The 20692-nt window shown below is 35.1% G+C and overlaps 1 protein-coding gene across 1 annotated transcript; it reads right to left on the reverse strand.

The window, feature by feature from the left end:
- Positions 1-664: 664 nt before the first annotated feature.
- Positions 665-1081, reverse strand: LOC108371282 (putative uncharacterized protein FLJ37770). Its single transcript, XM_017626815.1, has one exon. It carries the CDS (start codon positions 1079-1081, stop codon positions 665-667), a length of 417 nt encoding a protein of 138 aa, XP_017482304.1.
- Positions 1082-20692: the final 19611 nt, after the last annotated feature.

Below are 20692 nucleotides of genomic sequence, written 5' to 3' on the forward strand. Positions count from 1 at the left end.
AATTCCGTATTAACGAATTGATCCTGATCAACGCTGCCGTCTGAGTATGCTGTAAGATAGATCGCGTCAGCTGACACGTTCCCCGTTTTACGTACGTGGGAAACTGCGCTTTAAGTTTTCAAGTATTTATTGGTAAGTACATACATATGTATATCGGAATTCGCCTCTGAGGATGCTAAGGAGTTTCAGCGAAACGTAGGGCAAAGCAGTGATGGAAAAAAGTTGTTTTACTTGCCCTAACTGCCATTTAGGCCAAAAAAGCTCATCAAGCAGAAGAAATATTGATAAATGTAAGTATCCAACGTAAGTTAAACGTAAATGTGCCTAACTATTTTTCAATATACATATGTACGGGGGTGGTCCCAAAGTACCCGACCTAACAAAGAAACCACAAAAATTTTGGGAAAAAATATATTTATTTTTCAACATAATCTCCTTTCACCTCTATACACTTTTCCCAGCGATGTTCAATAAGTTCGATACCCTTTTGATAATAAGAACTGTCTTGCTGCTCAAAATAGCAATTAACTGCCGACATCATTTCTTCATCGGTAGAAAATCTTTGACTACGGGCCATTTTTTTAAGTTCGGGAACAGAAAATAGTCCGAGAGGGCTAAATCTGGCGAAAAGGGTGCATGAGGTAGCAATTCAAACATTAATTCATTAATTCGCTAAACACTCAATTGAAACCTCTTCACGACACTGTTTTTGGTCGAGTGTGAACAAACGCGGCACCCATCTTGCACACAGCATTCTCATTTCCAAATCTTTAGATAATATACTTTTTGAAATGCCTACTATATCTGCTACCTCGCGTGCTTTCAGTCGACGAGCATTCATTACCGCTTTGTGGATTTTCTTGACCATTTCTGGAGTCGTCACCTCATTTGGTCGACCACTGCGATGCTCGTCTTGGCAGCTCGAACGGCCTCGTTTAAACTCTGCTACCCAATATTTTACTGCTGTAAACGAAGGGGCAGACTCGGCCAAAGTAGAATCCATTTCAGCTTTTATATTGGATATGCTGAGACCTTTCAAATAAAAGTATTGTATCACGAAACGATGACCACTTTTCTCCATTTTTACAAATTTACTGAAAACGTTCACTATTGACGGCTGCCAAACAAATACACTGAGGGAAAAAAAATTTAGAATTAAAAAAAATTTATTAAATTAAAAAAAATAGGCATATGAAAGAGCAGCAACCCAACTTGTTTTAAATTTGAGTATGTACGTTATAAAAGATTTCGTTGTGAAGTGCACAGATGCTTTTTCGTAATTAAGAAGAAAAAAAAGAATTTAAAAGAAAAAAAATTGTTTATGTCCGTCTGATGGTAATTGAACCCGGACCCTCTTGGCAGCACCCAATCGTATCAAGCGTCTTTGCACACTCAGCTACAGCCATACATGTAAATGTGTTTTCAAATGTTGAGTTTGAATCAATATCACAGCGCACGATTAGTGCATTTGTACTGATAAACGTGATAGGGGCATATTTGAATTGAATATTTCCATTATACGTAGTGTATGTATAATGGAAATATTCCCTTTTCACTCGATTTAAACACGAATATTTTTAAACGGTAATCAAATAAAAAATTTTCATTTTTATAATGCGTTTTTTTCTCAGTGTACTAAACAAAGTGGCGCCTTCAAACTTGAAACATATGCTTTACAGATTGTGTAGTTTTTAATACAGTGATATTTTTCAAACAACTGACGCCATCTCTAGGTTAGGCCGGGTACTTCTGGGACCACCCCCGTATATATGTATGCAGCGTGTTTCATCTTTTTCCTTACCTTGATTAAGTTTGCGCGCGGCCGCTTTCGATCGCATGATTATATCGAATAGCGATGGCCCCTCTCCCTCTTTCGCATAAATGTTCGCAATGATTTCGTTTCTCATTAGGTGTTTGTTGTAGGTGTTTTCAAGTCATTGATTTTTTTTATAAGTTTTACTTTTCGAGAGACATATGTATGTATGTAGAGTTAACTGTAGTTTTAGTGAAGCTGATGTTCCAAATGTCCTGCACTTTCGTGTAACTTTGTATATTAATCTAAAAATAAAGTCTTTATAACAACAAAAGGGGGACATACCTACATAGTTGTTTGCAGTGTTGTGTGAATTATTACTACATATATATATATATATTTGTGTGACAACATCAAGGCGCACGCCACAAATCGGAGGAGAAGCTCGGCCAAACACTAACATATGTGTAAGGGCCAATCTATTATTATTATTATTATATATATATATATATATATATATATATATATATAGACTTCGGAGACAATAAGGGGCGTTGATTAAGTAGTGAAAGGCTTATTCCTGAAAAATTTAATGTTTCCAATGCTTCACATTTAAATTGGACTCCACTTGTATGAGCTCGAGGGGTCCAGTGAACCCCAGTAAAACTTTGTGAGTATATGTATATTTTATATAGAAACTATTTAAAATCGATTTTGTGACTTCACCTGCTATTAATAGAGTTTAATTCAATAATTTTAGGTTGTTTGGAAAACTAGTGTGGCGTCAGTCGGTACACACAGATCGATTTCTACGGACGTACTTTTTGCTGTTTTATATGTTTTTGTGCGTCGATTTTGGTTTACACGCTTAATGTGATGCACTCGTTTTAAAAAGTAATTATTTTGTATTAAAAAATGTTAAATAATTATTTAAGATGCGATTTTCCTTTTAATTTGTTTATCCTTTTATTTAACAAGCTTTACGAAATTAGCTAGCTTTGATATGCAAAATAAATATACTTTTTTCAAAGTGCATCCTTATTTACTTTCTTTAAATATAGTATTATACGGCAAACGTTTTTTGGCATATAGCAAAGACTTACACTTTTATTCGTGAAAAAAAGTAAATAACTTTAAATTTTTTATATCCGTTTATTCAAATTTAAAAGGTGGTAAAGATAACGAATATAAAGGTTTAAACTTAAGGTCAATTAAGGACTCGAGTCGATATATAAAATAGAACGTACGTGGCATCTCTTTATTGGCTTGGGGTCCACTGGACCATTATGCTATTTTTTGGAGGTGTGCCTACAAATTAAAAAGTGGTTCAAATGATTTTCCCTTTGTTTTCTGTTTCAGTAAAACTTTGAAAGGTAAGCTATTTTCATGCGGTAGGTACCTACGTAAATACATAAGTCGTTTAGGCGCATTCCGAAATAATTAATTTCAAATTTTATTATTTACCTAACGTCTAGAGAATTAATATCAGCTAGCTAACATCGAGTTGGAAGAGAGAGTTAGTTAACCCACCATTCAAACGTATGTCCTATACCTACATTCAGTCATATCCTTAAATTTTAGTATACATGCTATATGGTTTGTTTTGCTTCCCGAATTCTTTTAGAACTAAGTTCCATAAATGTGGAAATTTTAAATTTAAATAATGATAACAACTTTAACAACATTAGCAATTAGACTTGCAAGCTAGTGCACTCTTCATAACCCTCTACATCAATTTATGAGTTTTGGCGGGCTGAATGACTTTAAACCATGTTAATTGTTCACAGTTTTCTACAACAGCGAGCATTTCGTAAGCCGCGCGTAATCTTCACCTTGAAAAGAGCAACAGTGGCGCCAAATAGCCAACGAACTCTTGAATACACAACAACTTTTAAACACTTTCAAAAACTTTTGCCATAAGTCGCATAATTTTTCATAAATTTGTGGAACAGACACAATGACACGGTCCCACAAACCCCTTAGCCGGGTCGCTGGCCAGCTTAGCTATAACCCTTTTTGAGCCACTCACTATCCATATTCGCACTTAACACTCAATAGCAGTTTTGTGTTAGTGGAATGTATTGTTGTTTTTGCAATAAATGCACCAAGTGTTTCACTCTTTATTTACACTTTTTTCGACTGTGAATTTTTGAATGTACATAGCCAGCCAGCCGACTAACGCTGGCACTTTCTCACATACAGACGCAGTAAGCAGAGTAAAATCATTACACCGGCACTTTTTGCGAGCAGCAGCAGCACTAAAGGCAATCGCACCTGTTTCCCTTGAAGCACCTCAGACGCGACTGACGCAAAACTTCTTCGACGGGCGCCCCCAACAAACAACAAACAAACTAACTAAAAATAAAGCAAAAATGCAAACGAAGAGACAAAACTTATGACGACCGTTGTGGGAAAAGGGGAGAGTTAGAGTAACAAACACTGGCAAAAAAAACACTAACAACAAGCGAGAGAAAAACAAAGCATGGCTGAAAAAGGCTAAATGACCCGCGTGGCGCAGCGCGACTACTTAGATGAATAGGCTGCCTGAATTACTGACTAACTGAATGAATGCTTGAAAGGCAGGGCCATTGAGCTAAGAGGGCATACATCAGAAAGGGTGGCGGGCTGAATGACTGACTAGCTAGTTGAACGACTGAGGTGTCTTAGAGGCAAACAATAGGAACAAGGCGACCGCGACCACGACCGCAACGCTAAGAACGCTATTCTAAGGACAATAGCCATAGTAGTCAGCGCCAGACTCGGCAGTAAAATGTCCAGCTAGCCATCCTTGACGATTAGGCCTACAACGTTGACCCAGACGTTGGTGATTGAATGGCGCGTGCGACCAACGTTCGGTAGCTGCCGGTTGGAAGTTGGCGACAGAGCCCTTCTGTGCAGAGCATATCATGTACTTATATAGGCTTTATGCAAATGGAGTCACGCAAGTTCAAATGCTGGCGATTGCTAAATAGTTATTTCTACGTAATATAAAATGCGCCCTCTCGCAAGTGTGCATCTATTCGTATGTACATATGTACATAGTATGTCTTCGTCATTCACCTGCACACGGCGCACGTGCCTTACCAATGTAATCCTGTAAGTGTATTGGTAGTTTCCGCTTTTTGTTGGCTAACATTTACCAAAAATATTCATAAGTTAGTGACTTTGGTAGTAGGCAACAGTTGCTAGTACCACTGACATCCATTCTGCATAGTTAATTCGCCCTCATAGCTCGATTGTAGAAAGTGGAGCAGCGTAATCTCGTGTAATTATGAAATGTTCACCCTCTCAGCTTACATTCACACCTGCTCCTTTAGAAATGTTAATAAACACTAATTTCGTTCTTCTCTTTTCTACATATATTTGTAGGTATATTTGTATGTATGTATGTATGCCCAGCCAGAAAAAAAGCGTACATTTTACGAACTTTACAAAGTTAGAGAAAGGCTCGTAAACGATCAAACAAAAAAATAATAATAATGGACAGAGGCTTGTAGTAATTTGTCAGCACATTTTTCGATCCGTTTACGACTATTCGTAGGCACTCGACAGTTTCAAGCGAAATTGTACTCGAAAACGAATCGTAAACGTCTATCATAAACGACCTTTAATCTGGTTTTTCTTCGAGAAAATATCGAGTTACGAGCTCGTTTACGATGATTTGGCTGGCTGGGTGTACGCCCAGTTTTTCTAAACATATTACAGTTTTCAACTAGTTTTACTGTAGTAGCTCCAGTAGGAACTGTATTCTTAGATCAAGTAAATTTTCTTAAAACTATCCCCATACGTACATTAGGGTAGTCCTTAAAAATGAAAGGAATGATTTTTTTTCAGTCTCACCCTCTCAATCGGTAACACCACGGTCACAGATATCACATATAATATTTGGTCCCGATTGCATTCGGTTAAGGCGTACCGCAAATTGTTCAAAAGCCAGATGCCTCTAATGGACTTAAAAAATTAAAAATATTTTTTTTTTTCATTTAATTAATACCCAAAATCGATACTACAAATTTTTGAATGTTTATCATAGGCTTCAAAATGAAATGCCATTGACATTGGATATTTTGCTACACCAACTTTACATTCAATTATTGTACAAAAATAGATCTTCATTCAAATTCAAAGTTCAACATATTACAATCATGCAGATAAGTATTGCAGCAGTAACTTACGTATTTCAATTACAATCTATTAAACTAATTGCCTTTGTTAAAAGAGGCGTTCATGCCGAAAACGAATGGATTTTCAAAATCTGACAATCCATATCACGACTCCAGAAGATTATAAAAATAATAAAAATATATAAAAATAATAAAAAATTATAAAGTTAATAGCACCAATAACTGACCTATAGAAAATACAAACAAGCCACAATACTCGCTGGTGTAATTTTTTAATTTTGTACGTTTCAAAAAATACATAAATAATAAGCATTCCAAGTCTAACAAAATACATTTTAAGCACAAAATTGTTTAATGTGAAAATATCAGAGGTGAACGCAGGCAGAGGTTTTGGAAATATTTGGTATTTAGAAAATATTACAGTGACTTGAAATTTTCCTTTCAACCGGACTAAACATTGATGTTGATAGATAACTCATACGCCATGGCATATCAGCGATATACGTTTTTCTCGCGTGCCCGCACTCACGGAAATGAGGTTTCAAACATTTTTCATATGATGTGAGCATCAGATAGGTTGGCTGTAGATATTTCATCTAATTATAATATTACCAATGTGCTGTCAAAAGCACAGCCCATCTGAAGTACGGGCTGGGAGTACTTTAAGGCCACAAAACAAAATTCTATCCAAATTTCAAATCATCTGAACTATGTTGTGTAATCGGTTTTTATTGACACTTTAATAGATAAAAATGCTTAATCAAGACCGCTGTTCAGCAGCAAGCCCCCGGATACAGATTTATATATTATAACAAGCTAAGCTCACAAAAAATTTCAATCGATCTGAAGTATGATGTTTTTTTTTTGTAATCAGCTCTAAGCAAGAAGTAAGAAATGAACCTTCCTGATCACCCCATGTCAGCGTTCTATGAATTTACCGGAGCCCTTAACTGCAGTTAAGCTCTTGGTGGAAATGGACTATAAGATACCGAGCCCGGCAGTTACCAGTATATAATGATAAGATAGAGAAAAGTCTTATTGGAATTTTACTGGCATGTATGAATACTAACGATTAGGTGTAGTTTGATTCAGGCCCAAAAATGGTCGCTTCTCTAAGTTTTAAAATATTGTGCCACTATTGCTTTCAAGATACTGGTAATTAAACAACCCTCTGCGTCCCGAAAATCAAGTTTTAAAACTCCCGTCGACTGAATTTACATATTCATGTTATTGCAGGTTACGCTTAATGATGTGTCGGCGTAAACTAAGCGATAACGAAAACTATGAACTCCTTTAAAATCCGTGGGCACCGGATGTTACTTTTAAATTTCCGCCTTCGACCAAACGTAATTTGAATTTTCAACTATCTTTCTATATGTCAAAGGTGATTATCTACATTTCAGAATTAAATGCTATGCTAATATTTCAGCATTTCAGTACTGATATTTAAATTAATATTAGTTATGTTCATAGAAACCGATAACTTTATCAAGCAGATATTCTTAAAAATTTAAGAGGTATTTTGCATGAAAGGCCCATACTCTCTTTTCGTTTACATTTATGACAGAGTTACTTTGGCTTCAGTTTATCAAGATTATTCAGTGAAATCGTTGAAGAAATTTATCAGGAATGTGTAAACGAGTTACCAAAAAAATTTTGACAGTTGATGTACAAAGTTTATACAATTATAGTTTATACGGTTTATAATGCATTTTTACAGTTTTATAAATACCCTTATTATGTTTATTTACAGGCATTTTTCAATGTACCTACGGAGCATAGTCCAACACCATTCCTAGACGCTTTTGATGCTTGCAAACAATCACTATACCTAAAAATATTCCGATTCTTGCAGATAGGCGCAACACTTCCTGTGACAGTTGCTTCAAGCGAATACTCCTTCTTAAGCGTAAATCATATTTATCAAGTAAAACTGGGGAACAAAGATTAAATGATTTAGCTTTACATAACATGGACAGGAAATAGAAGTTACGAACGAAGACATATTGAATACAATTTTTTCAAAAAACCCTTAACGAGTTGTTTAAATGCAAAACAGTCTTGATAGTAAAAAATTGCCCGAGTTGTTCGCTGATAAACCGCAGAATTTCTTTGGCGAGTAAGAATTCCTAAAGTGGCCCCCTAAATTTCCACAAAGTAACGAATATTGGAATAAGTATTCGCATTTCTTAGCTTGATTATCCAAAAAAATACATCACCAAAATATTTCGCAAGTAATCGATTTTTTTCCTTATTATTGTAATAATTATTGCGACCAAAATTTTCATGCGATTTTCATAAAACTTTGTGAGTACGAAAAAAAATTGTTTTCTAAAAGATAGCAAAAAAATTTTTTAACAATTTTAATTTTTTCAACCTTTATGAAAAGTTAGTTTTTTTAAATATATTTTAATATAATATATTTTATTTCGGTTTAATTTTTATCGCGTTTAGGTGTCAAAATATTCCTTAAAATTTTTTTTTTGCTCTTGTGCTCAAACAAATTTTTGAGCTACCATATGGCTCTTTGGATATTAAATTTTTTAACATGTGCCAACCACTATTGCACATGCATATTAAACGAAATCCATATATACCTATGTTACCCGATACGCTGAATGGCAATCCGAGGTCCGTTAGCCCCCCATAAAGGCAGGTTCGTGGTCATTTGAAGGTGAAGTAGGGACAAATTCATTGAATAAACCTGAAAACTATGGGGTGTTTGATTCGCTGAACCCGAAGCCGAGGTCCATTAACCTCCATAATGTCAGCTTCGAGGTCGGACAAAACATGTATTCAATAAAAATAAAAATAAAAATTTTGTTTTTGTTATCGCTGAAACCAAACATGGAGGTCCCGTGACTCCTCAAGGTCGTCTAGAGGTAATGCCGAGGTCATCCTAAGGTCAAATTCAAAAGAATTTCCAGGTTTATTCAATTTTGCCCTACTCGACCTTCAAATGACCACGAACTTGACGTGATGGTTGATAACGGACCTCGGATTCCCATTCAGCGTGTCGAGTAACATAGGTATATATAGGTTTATAGATTTCGTTTAATATGCATACACTTTTTCTTGTAAACGTGTGATATTAGTACATAAATAGTGGTTGTCATATCTAAAGAGCAAAAAATATTGACACCTAAACGCGATAAAAATCACAACGAGAAACTTAAAAAAAAATTATTTAAAAAAATTTACTTTTAAAAAAGTTTGAAAAAATACAAATTGTTAAAAACAAAATTTCTACCACAAAGTTTCATGAAAACTTTGGTCGCAATAGTTATTACAAAAATAAGGTCCATAAATATTCAATTTAAAAAAATATATATACAAAAAATCGAATACTGGCGAAATATTTTGTTGATGTATTTGTGGATACTCAAGCTAAGAAATGCAAATACTTATTGCTAAATTCATTACTTTGTGAAAATTGAGGGGGCCACTTTGTCGTGATTTCAGAAAAATCTGCAATTTCTGCCCCTTATACCATGCTCTGACCGACAACGAAAACACTTTGAAAACGTGTTTTGGGAGTGTGGGCTGAAGGCTGTTCGCACCGGCTGTTAGTGTTTTCGTTGACATTTCTTACATCCTCTGATTATAGTTTTGCTACACAAAAACAAAACCAAAATGCTTTTCCCTCATTTTCTTTTCATCAGCAACCTCTAACTTTCATTCTTATTTTACTTTTGCCAGCCAATTAACAATAAATCCGAAATGGTGTATTAAAGATGATAAAATATGACTTCCACTTCGATAAATAATCGAAAAAAACTAGTGAAGACACCGATTGGAATGAGTGGAACGTGAGTTTTCAAGTAGTTTTCAGCGAAAACTGGTTTTCGTTTGACAGATTTTACATAGACGAAAACACAAGTTTTAAGTCGAAAACCAGCTTTAGCAACGAAAACATGTTTTCGATGTCGGTCAGAACATGGTATTAGTTATCTTAAAAGTCTTTTTCCGGAGTTGATCATTGAGTTATGAGGCACATCCTCACGCAAGAAAGAATGTTATATTCAGTTTAAAACTGTCTATTCAATAGGTTCATTCTAAGTAGTTCAACCGACTGACAAAGGAACACTTGGTGAAATACATATGTATGTACATGAAAACCAACAACACAAACCCTGATATTTATGTGAGTTGAGCTAACTCAGTAATGTCACATTACTAATGTGAAAACCGGTATGATGCGTAGTGCTGTAAAAAAAATAAAACCACTATCTACTTACGCTGTTGTGAATAAAGTCTAGAGCAAATAATTGCGGGAGGTTTTTTTTTACGATTATTATAAAATAAATTAATTAATATTTAAAATCAATATAAATACTTTCATGTTTCAACAACAACAAAATGGATTTATGCGCCTGGTGTTAACAGTCGCGCCTAAACAGTATTAAGCTGAGATCTCACGATTGCCGCAAATGCACCAATCTGAAAAAATTGTCCCAATGAAATTCTGTACAGTCACACGGTTGCCTCTTTTTACACAATTCTGATTGCCGCAAGTTGGCGAAAAACAATATAGTGACAATAATTGCCCCAAACTTATCAGACGATTGTTCGAGCATGCGGCAATTGTGACCATAAGATGTTGCGCTGACTTCTAAATTCTGTTTTTTTTTTCTCTGTTGTGTAAAAATGGCGTATTCTTAATAAAAAAAATAAAACAATTGCATCTGCTTTGTACATTGCGAGCTATGTGCAAATTTGTTGTTATTTGAAAGCAAAGAAGCAAAAACTTGTGTCCAATGAAAACTCACGCATTTATTTAGAAGTTTGAGTGTATAGTTTTTTTATTTTTCGACGATAACTGCAACGTGCTATGTCAAGTTCAAGTTGCAACAGTTTTCTTTTTATTTTGTTACGTAGAGGTTTTTTTATTCATTACAAGTAAAATTGGTACAAAAGAGTTATGTTTGTTTAAATGAAAGCTGCGAATTTACATAATTTATGTTTGGAATTAAATTTTATAATTTTATGTACAGCTCGCAACAAAAGATACCACCTTAACATTTTGATCAGTCTTGACTTTTTTCTTTTGTTGCTTAATGTTAATTTTTTCTTATAAAACCATAGTTCATTGTCTAGTAAAAACCACATAAGTCCAAATTCCAAACTTTATACAAAAATTATAAACATTTCTTAAAATTTTGATCACAATTCAATGGTTTTTAATTTGGGTTTCTAGAAAAAATTTTGTTTTGCAGTTTACAAAGTAATTTACAGAGAAGAAAGTGCATAATACCGTCAGCTAAAAAAATTATAAAAAATCAACAGGATCTTTTAGCAACTTCAAACCTCCACCTTATTGTACTAAATTTTAATGAGCTACAAAACTAAATAACCATTTTTTTCTAGAAATCCAAATTATAAACCGTGGGATTGTGTTCAAAAGTTTAAGAAATTTTTATAATTTTTGTATAAAGCTTGCAATTTGGATTTATGCAGTTTTTGTTAGACAATGAGCTATACTTTTATACGAAAATAATGAAGATTAAATAAGTAGAAGAAAAATAGTCAAGACTGGTCAAAATGTTGAGGTTCTACTGCTTTGTCGTGGGCTGTATTGAACTTTTAATTTTTTTTTTTTAATAAATTTATACTGTCATGGCAGTCCGCCATTTGGTGACATAAAATACCTTTCGTATTCTTCTCGTATGAGTTTTGCTTGTGGTGGTATATATCGCGGCAAAGATTCCGTTATCGGACTTCAAGAAAAATTATAATTTCACTACAAATTAAATTAAAAGTTATGTTGCTTCCGAAAACAAGGATATTAATTTCAGTGATTTTTGGACACATAAGGAAGCAAAAAAGTAAATTATTAATAAACAGCCTAAATATTGATGTGTATTGTTCACTTCAATTGCCGCACAAGAATACAATGAATATTGCCGCAATTTTGAAATTTTCATTGCCCCATGATTGCCAATCGAGCTATCACACGATTGCCGCACACGGGCCGTATTTGATTGGGCACAGTAAGCACAATATCGGCCTCTATTGCCGCATGAGTCAATGTATTGTGAAATCACACGATTGGGGCATAAAATGAGGCAATAATTGGTGTATTGCGGCAATCGTGGGATCCCAGCTTTATATGTCTTTCCTTGGGAAAAGTGCTTTACTTTCATAAAAAATAATAAACATTAAAAAAAAAACTAAGGAAAAGTAGCGAAACCTTGCTAAAATGTCGAATCCTAGTTTATATTTTGGTCACTGTATATATTCCTCGAATCGAAACACAGGCATTCAAATTAGAAAATAATAACTGTTTATGGAGAAAATTACGATCATATACCAACATCACTTAAATCTAGTTCATTGGCATGTCATTATAATGAGCTGTCAAGGCGTCGAAACACCGAATATGGGACAAATACAGGACCTTAAGAAATACAGAACATTTGGCGCCCCGTATGAAATAAATAAATTGACAGGACAACGGGTCAAAAAAGAGGATTGTCCCGTATAATATAGGACGGATGGTCACCGTATACATAGTAGTAGGTTACGTTCCAACAAACCCCTTTAACAGCAATCAACCAGACGAGTGGTGAACCTCTGCCCCACTTTGTTGGAGTCTGCGTAGTCTGTTACTAAGAACCTTCTTTGTTTTGTATGATAAAGCGGTGCAGCGAAGCGCATGCCGATGGTAAACATGAACGAAAAGCGAAATTAGACAGCAACCTTCAGAAAAATAGCGGGTCTCATAAAAACTTAATTTAACTTTTTAAGAATTGTCACCGAATCGTGTATACATGAAAAGTATGCAAAATTATTTTTGTGCTTCATTAAGGAATATTTGCTGACTATGGAATATTTGGGTTTTTTAGGAGAAAACACTGCGCATAATATTGGTCGAAAAAAGTTCAAAGCACGAAATTGAGTTGCAACGAGTGTTTTATTTTAATGAAGGCACAGGGCGTCAGCAAAAATAGTAGTCGCTGTTAGATGTCGCCATGGGCGTCAGGGGCGTAGAATACAATACTAAGAACTGGCAGCTGAAAGCAAAAGCATTGGCCCGGTAGTAAAAAAACGTATAAATCACAGTTCCAAAAGTTCCAAAGTTTATACAAAATTTAGGAAAATTCAACAAAATTTCAACCTCTTAATCTATTAAACTGGGTATGCAGTTTTCTAGCCTATACAATTTTAATCGAATGAAGTGCAAGTTTCAACGAGCTAAAAAATCGAGCTGATTTTTGATAATTGTTTTTTTTTTATATAACAAGTGTAATTTACAAAAAATGGCGTTGATTTTTTGAAATTTTGTTGCTAACTGTCTCGGACATTTTGTTTCATAAGAAACGAATGCTTATATGGAAAAATGCTAAGATCCGTCACCAAAAAAAAAATTACCAGAAATCAACTTAGAAACCTGCACTTCATTAGACTAAAATTGCATACCCAAAAATGTTCTAAAGAATCAGATTAAAATGTTGAAGTTTTGATGAAAATTGGTGGAATTTTCCTAAATTTTGTATAAAGTTTGTGACTGTGATTTAAAGCTTTACCGGTATTTTTATAAAAAAAAAAAATCACAAAAAAATTAGACCTAAAAACATTACGAATATTTAAAAAAATCAACACTTGGTCATTTGTTTGAGTCACGTACTTAGTTTTTCTCTCTGACGTCAGGATTTTTTTATAAGGACTATGGAATTAAAAAAATATTATTATTTCAAAAAATTATCCAAAAAACTCAGCGCAATGTAGTATAAAGATAAGGGTATCAAATATAAGAGAAAACTCTGTAGAATTATAACAGCATAAATTTTTTGGTGCATAAGGACGAATGGGTATAAAATTTTAAATTAAAAATTGTGTCCTTAAAAGTCCATGAAAATTTGCAATATTTATTTTTGAAAAAATTATTGTTTGGGGACTAATATACATACGACCACATCATCGAATTTCGTACTGCAAAATTTATTAACTTGAAAAGATACATTTTTATTAAAAGCGCATTTTCAATGCCTATTCGTCCTTGTGAACCAAAAACTTTATTGTTTTTAAATTCAACAGAATTTTCTCTTTCATTTGGTGCCCATATCGTTATTCTACTTTGGACTGAATTTTTAAAATCATTTTTTGAATTAATCAAATCTTTAACATTTCAAAGTTCTTTGAACAAGGTGCTGACGTCAGAGTCAAAAACTAAAAACGCAGTTTTACTATATTTGGCCCATATTTTCGTTCATCACTTTCCTTTTTAACACTGACCATTGTAAAGGACCCTGAATGACGGCAAATCTCAAAGCTCTACATATTTGTTGATGTGATTTTTGAAATCAACAATACAAAATTAGCCGGTATACATATTTTAAAATTTTTAGAATCAGTGGTTGAAATTTTATACTGAAAGGGTTAAGAAAGCTTTAGTTTAAAATTGTGATACTAAATGCCTTTCACCATAAACGGCGCCGATTTTCTGAGTTATCAGGCCTCTAGCAGTACACGATTAGTTATTGTCTTTCTCAAAGTTCTTTAAACAAATCTTCAACTAAACACTGAAGTATATTAACGAATATCACGTTTTATTATCTATATGCTTGAATTTAATTTCTTAATTTTAGTAAGTATTTCTTTACTGCATTCACCTGAATTTCGGGGGTTACTACTAGTTTTAAAAAATTCTCAGTTTAATTTCTTAAAAAATTTACCCATAGGTTTTTGCATCTTAAGCATACATCGAAAATTTGTTTTAGAGAATCAGTTTGAAATATTTGCAGAAACGATTAACCCATTTGCTGAGCAACCGAGACGTCTGCTTTTTAAATAATTTTTGTAAAACAAATCGGCAAGTACATATCGTTCCCCGCATGCAGAAACATGAATGTGTAAAAATTAAATTTTTGGGAAATCAAGTTTGAAGTTTTTTTTTACGAGACTTAACCCTACATTCATGTAATTGACATTGTGAAATATGTGCTTTCCATGTACGCATGTTATTCTGGCTTTTGGTATAACATAGAACATAGAAAATCCAAAGGTTACTCAAGTCAACCCAATAACTCAAAATTGGTAAATTTGCACATTCATGCCACTGGCATAAGGGTGACGAAATGTATTTACTTCACATTTATTAATTTTTTATACGCTTGTCCTACATATCTTTGTAGTAAGAAAATAGTAGTCATATTTCGACACCTGAGTGGAAGATCGACCTATCTCGGCAGCCAGTTCGAAAACGCTCTATATCAGACTTTTCAAGAACGCCCTATTTCAGAATTTGATTGAAAAACACCCTATCCCAGAATTTGGTTTAAGAAGGCCCTATTTCTGAACTCGTTTCAAAAACGCCCTATCTCAAATGAGAATGCATTGAAAATGTGCTGAGATAGGGCGTTTTTGAATCGGCAACTGAGTTAGGGCTTTTTTGAACCAAATTCTGAGATAGGGCGTTTTCGAACTGGCTGCCGAGATAGGTCGATCTTCCACTCATGTATCGATTTTCTGTTAATATTCCTCTACATTAAAATTTTGATATAAAATTTTGGAGGAATTTTTAGCTACGCACTGTGAGTTTGGCCCTAAGAAAGATGTACCAAATTTACTTAAAATTATTTCGCTTATGCCCTCTATTCTTGCACTTCGGCATTCACAGAAAGTGTTTTTTCTATTAAGATTGTGAAATGGTGAGATGAGAGAAATAAAGCGACTATCTCACTAATAAAAAATGAACTTTCGATTTATATTAATTTAAATATTGATTGCGATAAAGCATATGATACCTTCAAAGTAATCTATTATGTTATAGAGGAAACGCATAAGAAAGAAAAAAGATGTACCCTTAAAAGCATTTTTACTTTTTCTTTAAAAAAAAAAAACTATATACATATGTATATTTGAAGTGTACTATATTTTTTCAGATTTTTTTGAAAAAGTACTATAAATTTCTTAGAGAATGTTGGCAACCCTAGCCTATTGGTAATGCTCCGTTCAGACACCTGTCAAGATCGGGAGCCGCTATCCAACTAAGCATCTCATTGGGCCGCTGACGGTCCACCAAGCCCTCGCTCCATCATTTCAATAGCAGTCTTAAAAGAAATCGCTAAACTACTCCTGTCAGAAGAAATTACTTCGACCAGTATCAACCTGATTGGAAAATATTCAGTGGCGGCCGAGAGAGTTGTCAGATATTCTTCGGTAAGATCCTGATTTCCGATTTTTCTGGTTAAACAGCGTAACATTGATGCGCAGTCCAATTGCTTAATGTAAATTAACACTTAGTAGTTTTTACTATGCATATGTACATACATATGTATATAATTGCATTTTTCGAGTCAAACAAAACTGCTGTGAGGATGATTTCTGTGTGCACATCAGCATATGTGCGTATTTACGAAAATAATTATGTAATTGTTATTATACTCTCATTACATTTACGTACGCCACTTATGCGTCTTTTGGTGTTCCACAATAAGCTCAAAGCTAACATTTACAACATAATGCACCACAATTTGTAAATAAATATCTGCAAAATCTAGAGCATATGAATTACTCGTAAGATCCAATTAGCAGGGAAATATATTTGCGCGAAATTTTATTGCCAAAAATTCGTTACGCTCGTTTGCAACCACTGCGCGGTGTCGATTCGTATCGCACATTGCATAGCTGTTAGCCCCATTGTGCTTTAGACATGACTATTCAGGGGCAATTTGATTTTAATATTGTTTTGATCTTCTTCACTGATCATAATTTGGTTAAATCCGAAAATAGTTTTCTATACAAATCTCTATCAGACAGGCTATTCGCCAACCTACTAACCCAAAGTTGAAATGTGTATGAAAAGGAAATAAAATAGTCATAAAGATATGTATGGGTCATTCCATACAATATTTACACCTCAATATTTTTTTTGGGTGAAGTCTATTTTTTTACATTCTTTATCGAAAAAAATAAGACCCCTATTTTTTATTTCGTCATGATATTCGAAAATCTCGAAAAAAATCCCGAAATTTTGAATTTACGGAGAAGTATCTTTTTTCAATTGTTTGCAGTTAATACGTAAACTATTTGTCAGAGAAAATCTGTTAAGGTATAAAAATGTGCGTAATTACCTCGGCTTTCCATGAGAGTGTGATATAGATTAAAATAAAAATAATAATGTTTATTTATTTAGTACTTAAATTTCAAAATTTAAGCATTATTTTTAATAAAAAGTACTCTTGTTATTTTTTCTGGTTTCAGCCTGTTTCTTAAAGGGTCGTAAATAAAACCTGCGCCACTGGCCTGGGACTTACATACACTGAAAAATTTTGCGAATGCATTAGCAATACATTCACACTTTTCTGATTGTCTTCGTCACTGTCTTTGATTTTTCGTTTCTACAGTAGATTGGACAGAAAATTGGACAATTCGATGATGTTTCGTTGTAGATTGCAAAACAGGGGCAAAGCATAATCGCAAAAAACACACAATTTGGAAAAACTTGCTTCTGTTTGAAGATTCGAAAATCTCGCCAAACGCATTCTTGCCTTGTCCTTTGTGAACCCGTACTCACCATAACTACTCGCTCGGAACACTGCCGGTAGTGGCGTCAAATATCTACTTACCACCGAAACTTGACAAAATTTTAAATTAATTTCTATTGATGATTTATTCTCATCATACGAGGAATCTAGCATTATGACAAGATCGCTCTATAAACAACTCTTACTAGCCGAACCAGATGTTTCAGGGTTTTTTAAACCTTTTCCCAAAAAATTCCTGAGTCTCATTTCTTTTGCTGATTCGAAGTTATGAGAGCCTGTAACGTCATCAGTGTTTTTCACTTTTAAGCAAGGCAAGGTAAGCGTGTAGCCTTGCGACATCTACTACAGCTGCCACGTAAAGAACGGCACATTCGGTGTTGGATTTGTGGTGAGAGAGAGATTCCGTCGCCGAGTGCTGGCGTTCACCCCGGTGGACGAGAGTTTAGCCACAATCTGCATCAAAGCGATATTCGTCAACATCTCGCTCATATGTGCCACGACGTCGGAAGAGAAGGTCGGTCGCCCAAGGATCTCTTCTATGAGCGCTTGGAGCGAACATATGAGCGCTGCACCGACACGATCGTATTCAAGTACGGCGGCGAGGAGTTGATAAGGTGCATGCATCAACTCTCAAGCAGAATACGGTCAGATCAACGCATGCCCGACGACTGGAGTTTAAGTGTGCTCTGCCCAGTCCACAAGAAGAACGACCTCGCCATAAGCGCCAACTACCGCGGGATCAGCCTTCTAAACATAGGTTACAAGGTTTTATCGAGTGTGTGTGTGAAAGACTGAAGCCCGCCGTCAACGGACTGATTGGACCTTATCAGTGTGTCTTTAGACCTGGAAAATCCACCATAGATCAGGTATACACAATACGCCAATTCTTGGAAAAGACCCGCGAGAATAGTATCGACACACACCATCTATTTATCAATTTCAAAGCCGCTTTCGACTGCATGGAAAGAAGTTCTCTCTATGGCGCTCTGTCTGAATTTGGTTTCAGTGCGAAACTAATACGGCTGTGTAAAATGACGTTGAGTAATACCATCAGCTCCGTCAGAAGGACCCCTCCGAGCCGTTTGATACCAAGGTGACTCCCTTTCGTGTGATTTCTTTTATGTGATGTTGGAGAAGATTATAAGAGCCGCAGAACTGAACCGCCCAGGCACAGTACAAGAGCGTACAATTGCTGGCGTATACCGACGACATCAACATTATCGGTAGAAACAAGGGCTACGTCTGTTCTGCCTTCTCGGAATTAGATAGAGAAGCAAAGCGACTATTTTGGACTGAGAAGGCGATTGATAAGTAAAGTCCTCTCTCGTCGCACAAAAATCACACTCTATAAGTCACTCATCATCGCTGTCCTGGTGTATGGCGCGGAGGAATGGACAATGAAAACATCTGATGAAGCGGCTCTTGGAATTCTCGAGAGAAAAATTCTGCGAAATATTTACGGGCCTTTCGCCTTGGCGATGGCGAATACCGCAGACGATTTAACGGTGAGCTGTATCAGCTTTACAACGATATAGACTTAGTGCAGGGAATTAAAATCCAGCGGGTCCGGTGACTAGATCATGTCGTTCGAATCGACAGAAACACTCCAGCTCGTAAATTGTTCAACGCTGGACGTGATGTTGGTAACAGGTGAAGAGAAAGGCTCTGCGTTGGAAAGACCAGGTGGAGAAGGACTTAGCATTTCCAATTGGCGTCAGTTGGCACTGAAGAGAAATTTCTGGCGTGCTGTTTTGGACTCGGGCAAAATCGCGTAGGCAGTTACAGCGCCAATAAAGAAGAATTACGGGTTAGTTCGAATCAAAATATATGTGACCTGGTCTACGAAAAGGGAGCTTACGTGCGAAAACTAGTTTTCTGTGAAAAAGCTGTTAAAAGTAAGCAACTCGTTTCGTCATTATCTCGTTAATTGTTCTCCGCGCTGGACGTCCAGTAAGTGTTGTTGTTGGTCCAGTAAGTGTTGTTGTTGGTCGGAATATTATTATAGTTTTATTATTATTATTATTAATATTATTATTATTATTATTTTTAGTACACTTCTAAGCAAGTTAGGATTTTCTGCTTTTCACCACGTGAAAAAACATCTCACCTTCCATCCGAATCAACCAAAAAGTGAAAATTGATTTTTTGACACCTAAGCCCCCTTTCCGTAGACCAGGTCACATATATATTTTAAACTTTCTGAAATAATAATCAGAACTCGTTTTTTAATTAAATTCTTGAAGCAAATATATCTAAATACATATGTATCATCTGCGACTCAAAAATTTTTTTTACTCACTGACTTATGTAGTTGTGCAAAAGTTATTTATCAAAAACACCAACGTTGTAAGAAGCTTGCATTACATTAAAATCCTAGATTAAATTTTAATTGTTACTTCCATTGTTCAATAGGGGTGCAGATTGAAAACAGAAAGACATTCCTGAGTATGGTATGTACATGCAGTTGCGAGTAAAATAATAGCAGCGAAATTCAAACTGATACTGTTGGTAAGTTATGTTTATTTATATATTGTTCATAATTTGCATTTAAAACCAGGCTAGAACTTTCATGATGAATCCGCTAGCATGGCCCATTAAACTAACTGAAAGTCTGGCGGCCCTCCAGGGCATAACATAACATAAACACATAAATTGCACTATTTTAACCAGTCTGGCATTTTGGGATATCAGAGTTGGTACTTCTCCGAAACCGAAAAAATTGTATTTTTACCTATACCTTTTCATTTCGTCAACAAAGTATATTAAAAAATAGTAAGAAACAAGTTTATTTGAACGCCTGCATAGCAACGGATTTTTGGATCTGGCAGGGCGCTTTCACCCAAAATTTCGTCTAGCTTCAAACACATAACTCCTGAGGATTTACCCCATGATAATGCATAAAATTTAACCTGGTTATTATAGTGTAAATAGTCTTATTTTAAACGCCACTTTAACCGCGTCTGGCACCCACTTTCCACCGCCCTACCAGTCCGTCGTTTTTTTTTTCGGTTTCGGAGAAGTACCAACTTTGATATCCCAAATTGTCAGACCGGTTAAAATAGTGTAACTGATGTGTTTTTTTTTTTGTATCCTTAAAAATCGTGCTGGCGCCAAAGCCACCGCTGGAGGGCCGCCAGATTTTCAGTTAGTTTAATGAGCCATCATAGCGGACTCATCATGAAAGTTCCAGCCTGGTTATAAAAAATGTAAGAAAAACGATGCCAGCTCTTGGACTAATAGTTCATAAAAAATAATTAAACTTAAAAAATTGTGCATCAAAATTTCGATTATTGAAATTTTTCGTGAGCTTAGCTTGTTAATATATA

Source organism: Rhagoletis zephyria, unplaced genomic scaffold (assembly GCF_001687245.7).
Source record: "Rhagoletis zephyria isolate East Lansing unplaced genomic scaffold, Rhagoletis_zephyria_1.1 Rzeph_scaffold_00066, whole genome shotgun sequence".
In the NCBI taxonomy this organism is placed as follows: Eukaryota; Metazoa; Arthropoda; class Insecta; order Diptera; family Tephritidae; genus Rhagoletis; species Rhagoletis zephyria.

Excerpts from the sequence above, each read along its gene's own strand:
- LOC108371282 (XM_017626815.1), bottom strand. The coding sequence starts at position 1,081 with ATGGAGAAAAGTGGTCATCGTTTCGTGATACAATACTTTTATTTGAAA.